This window comes from Hylobates moloch, unplaced genomic scaffold (genome assembly GCF_009828535.3).
Source record: "Hylobates moloch isolate HMO894 unplaced genomic scaffold, HMol_V3 SCAFFOLD_3, whole genome shotgun sequence".
NCBI lineage: Eukaryota > Metazoa > Chordata > Mammalia > Primates > Hylobatidae > Hylobates > Hylobates moloch.
The window spans coordinates 40,064,415-40,070,414 of NW_026652278.1; the positions used below are offsets into that span (position 1 = coordinate 40,064,415).

Sequence of the window (6,000 nt, forward strand, 5' to 3'; positions counted from 1 at the left end):
TCACTCTGCAGCTTCAAACTTAATACCATTTTATTCCAGATTCTAAACACAAGGAAATGTTCTTAAGTTCAATGGACTGTTTTGAGAAAATGGCTTGTAAGTTTCAAAATTTAATACTTGCTTATTATTGCATCTGAAAGCCCTAGATAAACCAGCCATCAAGTTACAGGATGGGGGTGGGGGAGGGGTTTTTGTGTTTTATTTTCACTAGCTCAAAAAATCCTTAGAGAATTTTCTTTGCATAAATCCTGCGTGTGTCCCTTGATGGTTCTTCAGAGAAGCCCTTGAAGGCAGCTGGAGAGCATTGTTTAGAGCAACAGGAGGCCTGATCCCTCATCAGATGTCAGTATTGCTAAATCCTGATTAAACACCCTTAACCCCTGAGATCCAAGGCAGAAGTAGAGGAGGAAAGGAAGAGAGAGGAAGGAGGACTTTTAAACCACAGTCAGAATCAGGATCACCCATAGTTCATGGACAGCTTTCCGAATAGAGAAAGAAACAACTTAAAGAGGATATCTCTCAGTTTCCTATTGTTAAAAGTCTTCCTCTCAGCACTTTGGGAGGCCTATGTGGGCAGATCACGAGGTCAGGAGTTCAAGACTAGCCTGGCCAACATGGTGAAACCCTGTCTCTACTAAAAATACAAAAATTAGCTGGGCATGGTGGTGCATGCCTGTAATCCCAGCTACTGGGGAGGCTGAGGCAGGAGAATGGCTCAAACTTGGGAGACAGAGGTTGCAGTGAGCCGAGATCGCACCATTGCACTCCAGCCAAAAAAAAAAAGAAAAAAAAGTCTTCCTGGCTTCAACTTGTTTTAAAACAGGTGATAATCATTGACCCTTTTTTGGCCAACCATATCCAGCTCCTAAACCCCTACTGGCATAATGACAATATTATCACAGCTATCATTTATTGAGCATCTACTATGAGTCAGGTCCTTAATATACATTTAATCTGTACATTTGCTTATCTCCATTTCTTAGGGGTAGAAACTCCATCACACAGTTACTAAGTCACAGACATGGATCTGCACCCAGGTCTGTCTGATGCCACCGCCCTCTCCCTATACCAGTGGCTTCCCTGTTACCTTCATGGACCCTCCAAGGTTGGGAGTATGTAGTTCTGTACCTTTGTCTAGGTGTGAGAAGTCTTTCCCTCACCTGAGCCCGCACTGATGACCAGAGGAAAGTTGTGTGTGGTCAGGGATGTGGTAGAAAGAGGGAGGCCTCCAAATCCTGAGTTACTTCCCCAGATCTGCCACATCCTGTCTACCTAACTTTGAACGATTCCTACTACATAGCCTGGAAATAAAAAATATGATCCTTGTCAGAGAACGTTGTTTAAATTGTCAAGTGCAATGAAAAGAGGAAGAATTAATCAGATATTTCATTTGAAACATTGGTTTCTACTTCGTTTCCCATTGCAAATCTTACTGTAGCGGCTAAAGCATGTGAAACTGCAGGGGTGTAAGGTAGGCAAACAGCACTGAACACGTACTCAGCTACCTCCGTTCCAACCCTTCTCATCCACAGACACATACCGTTGGGGGAGATACAACTCCTATGGCCTCAACTTCCGGTCCTCCATAGGACAGAGTTGGGCTAAAGACTTCATAAGCCCCTTCCATTTCTAATATTCCACAGTTGATTTGAAACTCATTTCCTCCTCCTGTATCTGCTTACCCATAGACCAGTGGTTTTCAACATTGGCTGCATATTAGAAGTAGCTGGGGGAGCTTTTTAAAAATACCAATGCCTGGGCCGGGCGCAGTGGCTCATGCCTGTAATCCCAGCACTTTGAAAGTCCGTGGCGGGTGGATCACCTGAGGTCAGGAGTTCAGTACCAGCCTGGCCAACATGGTGAAACCCTGTTTCTACTAAAAATACAAAAATTAGCCAGGCATAGTGGCGCACCTCTGTAGTCCCAGCTACTCAGGGTGCTGAGGCAGGATAATTGCTTGAACCCAAGAGGCAGAGGTTGCAGTGAGCCAAGATAGTGCCATCGCACTCCAGCCTGGGTGACGGAGCAAGACTCTGTCTCAAAAATAAATAAATAATAAAATAAAAATACTAGTGCCTGAATTCTAATCTTTGAGAGTCCACTGTAACAATAAAGCCACCAATATGGTTTTGTGGATTGTGTTTGTTTTTTGAGACAGGGTTTCATTCTGTCACCCAGGCTGGAGTGCAGTGTGTGAACACAGCTCACTGCAGCCTTGGCTTTCCAGGCTCAAGTCATCCTCCCATCTCAACCTTCCAAGTAGCTGGGACTCCAGGCACACACCACCATGCCTGGCTTATTTTTGTATTTTTGGTAGAGACGGAGGTTTCCTATGTTGGCCAGGCTGGTCTCGAACTCCTGGGCTTAAGCCATCCACCCGCCTTGGCCTCCCAAAGTGCTGGGATTACAGGCGTGAGCCACTGCACACAGCTTAATATGGTTTTAATGGATAGCGAGAGTTGGAAATCCCCACTCTAGGGAGAAAAAATGTGAAGAAGCAGTTGAAATGAAGAACCAATGAGGTCTCTGTCTTTCCCATGAGCACAGAACCATATCTGTCTTCAAAACACATTTCTGTGTCCCACCCAGAACAGCCAAGAGCCCTCCAGGGAAGACAAGAGAGACTCCCCACTCCCAGATGAAGTGCTCCGTCGATGCCGTGATGCTCACCGTGGACAGCCGCAGACCAAAACCACCTCCAAGCAGCTCCGTGCTTATTTCCTTCTCACCACAGAGAACTGGGCTCATCAAAGTATAACAGCAGAAATCATTTTACCCATCTCTTCTTTAAAAGCCTTTCAAAAAATTGCTGAATGTCACTTTTTCAAGTTTGATGTGCTAGTAGGGATGGGCTCAGTTGGGGACCCTCAAGGAGCATATTCCCATGAGAAAAACCTCAGGATGTGCAGACATTGCCTTCCAGTTGGTTGTCTATGGAACTTTGCCCTAAGGACGCGCATCCATTTAGACACTTGAAGCAGCTGCAGTCAGGCTCAAAAGCAAACTTAACTCAGCTTAAACTCACTGAAAGGAGGAATTATTCAGGACTGAAGGCCCTACCAGGCCCCATGGTAACCCTTGCACCTGAGCAGTGTTCTGTGGTTGTTTGCAGAGAGTCGCTCATGTTTGATGACTTCCACATCTCTTGGGTCCGTGTGACCCTCCCCCTATAATCAGCTTCAGGAGGCATTTAGGAGATTATCCTCCTGCCTCTCCAGCTGCCCTATTCACCCCTGCACAGAAAGTATTTCACAGGTTGTTCCCATTCAACTCTGTTCCATCATAATCCACTTTTCCCTTTTTGTTAATGGTAAACCGTAATAATGGACCACATGTGTAGAGAAGGAGCTGCCAGGAGAATCTCCAACTGGTACCATTGATTATTGCTGAGGGGAGGGATGATGGGTGATTAGCATTGCCTCCTTTGGTTTATTCGTATCTTATAATTGTTTAAAAATGAACGTGTACTCTAATGGTAAGAATAAAGTTTTTCTATTTCTACAGGGGCATCTCAATACCTTGTATTTGTGCAGTATGCTGTTGGTCTTCAAGAGGGTCCAAACGTCCCACTTACATGATTGGAATTCATTCTTGAAAGATCTGGGTTATGGAGCAGTGGGAGTAGTCAATTGCACTTAACCATCACCTAAATTCACATATGTAATGAATTCCAAATTTGAACATCTGAACTTTCAAATGGCATCATTTTTTCTTTTCGCACATTTGGTCGGTAGATGAAAGAATTGATTTACTAGCAAATCCATCCAAAAAACCTGAATGTTTTCAAAGGACTGTGAATGAGAGGCATGGGGAGCAGTTCACAAGTCTTGGCATCTGGGCATGTTGGCCCATCTCCTTAGTGGGGTGGTTTGTTTTGCTGGTGTTGCTGAGAAGGAAAGTCCCCCAGAGCACTGGAGGAGGCGTAAGGGAGGGGGTGTGGAATGCATCAGATCCAGGTAGGATCACCTGATAAAATGCCAAACTTTACATGGGACATACTTAAACCTCAGAAAATAATAATTCATTGTTTATCTGAAATTCAAGTTCAACTGGGCAACTTGAAATTTCGTTTGCTAAATTTGGCAACACTAGGCCTGGGTGATCCTCTTCCCTGCCACCCACATTCCCCCGGTTATTGCCAAACCAATGCCACAAGGATAGCACTATCTCTCTTTCCCATTTGTTTCTCCCTGACCCTGCCAAGACCTCTGCCCCACTGTCATAAGGCCACCTACCTTTTGCACATCTGGGACATTATGAGTTTTCTTCGTGTGAGCAGCCCAACCCACTATCCCAATGTCCAATGGAAACACAACTTCTTTGTCAGGGCCCACCAGGTTGTCCTCAAACTTGGAGGTGGGGGTGACATCCAGCAACCTAGAGGCCACCTCAGGTGTGCCGTTCCGGGACCGGCACAGGAACATGCTGCAGCGGTCAGCCTGGAGCAGGTGGGCCAGCCTCTGCAGGGCCCTGTGAACCCCCTGCTCTGGGGTGCCCCCCTCCTCCTGCACGGTCCACAGCAGCTCCAAGCACAGGGCCGACTCCTCCACCTGGGTCAGCTCAGAGAAGGACATGCTGGACTGGACTGGCACCTGGCTGTTCTTGAAGATTTCTCCCAGCACCTCCACCCGCAACTTCCTGTCGAAGTACTCCTTGGCAAACTGAGGGTTCTCCTCCAGGTATTTCTCCACGGCATCTTGGTTGATCTCACCCATGGTGTGGCTTGCTTTGCTGCGTTTGTTCAGAAAGGACGACCTTCAGAGCACTACCTGAGGCAGAGTGATGAGAAGGAAATACATCCTGGTGGAAATTACTGAGGAAACCGTAAATGGTCCCTCATAGGACTTCCAAAGGTCAAGCAGAAAGCAGAGCTTTCAAACTGCCTGTAACTCTTGGGATGTGACAGAAGGCCCTGGCTTAGGGTGGGATTCAGGAAGCAGAGGATTAAAGAGTTCTTCAGGACACTAAATCCCTGAGCATTAGTAGCTCATAAGTCCCTAGTGAATCTTCAGAGCATCTTAGATCAGCCCAGCAAGTAGCAAGCTGAGGTGTCTATTCCAGAAAAATAACTGAATGTCGGCTGCTGTTCGCAGCAAGGAAGAATCACTGACATATCCATGAATGACATGACATTGGCAACAATTGGCACTTTGAATCGTTCTTGTATGATAGCTATAGGAAGTAAAACTATTTAGACCTCAGAAGTGCTTGGATTTTTTTTGTTTATATAGCAACTTTAATGAACATCTGGGAGATATGGAACAGTTTAGCATCACCACAACATAAAGGTGAATATTAATCTTTCCTTTTCTTAAAAGTCTTTTGATCACCAAGGTTGCTTGGCTTCCTCTTTCTCTAAAACCTTCACCTCTCAATCCCTGTCACTTTGGAAAGCTTGACCTCAGAAGTGTTTTAAAGGAATAAACCTCAAGCTTATTACTAAAGAGGTGAAGATAGCAAAATATTTGCCAATGATCCAAACCTAATCAAGTCATGAATTGAATAATAAGCCTTGTCGAGAGACTATAATTACAAAAGGTAACCTACATAGTTACTAGCTGGGTTTTTCTGCTAAGTATCTTAGTTAGGATTTTGTTTTCAATAGCAATAGCCAGAGGTCATGCGATTTTGCTCCAACATACAGTCTATTAAATCTACTAGATGATAGACATCTTGTCTGTTGCTAGGATCCTTAACATCTCAGGGGCTACTGGCATAGAAAGAACACTTACCACTACTTAGTTTTGTTTAATGTTCACTTTACTAAGCTTTTACATCTATTAAACACATTTCCTCAAATATTTAAACACTATTATGCAACTAATAATTCAAACTATTAATTCATGAACCAATTGCCTTCGATACTTAAATGTTGGTTTCAAACTTAGTCAAGGTGTTTTAAACACTTCAATAAAGCTACAAACCTAATATGAGAAATTCTCTTAAGTGGAAAACACACACATGTTACAGTGACTCTAAAAATTATTGTTACACCCACAT

General features: G+C 44.4%; 1 protein-coding gene across 1 annotated transcript in view; it reads right to left on the reverse strand.

Annotated features, from left to right (window-relative positions):
• PDE6C (phosphodiesterase 6C) overlaps positions 1-4,904 on the reverse strand; it is a 55,039-nt gene extending 50,135 nt beyond the window's left edge. Inside the window, exon 1 of the mRNA XM_032136564.2 lies at positions 4,236-4,904. Within this exon, the coding sequence (XP_031992455.1) occupies positions 4,236-4,715 (480 nt within the window). The 5' untranslated portion in view covers positions 4,716-4,904. The remainder of the gene's footprint in view (positions 1-4,235) is intronic.
• Positions 4,905-6,000: the final 1,096 nt, after the last annotated feature.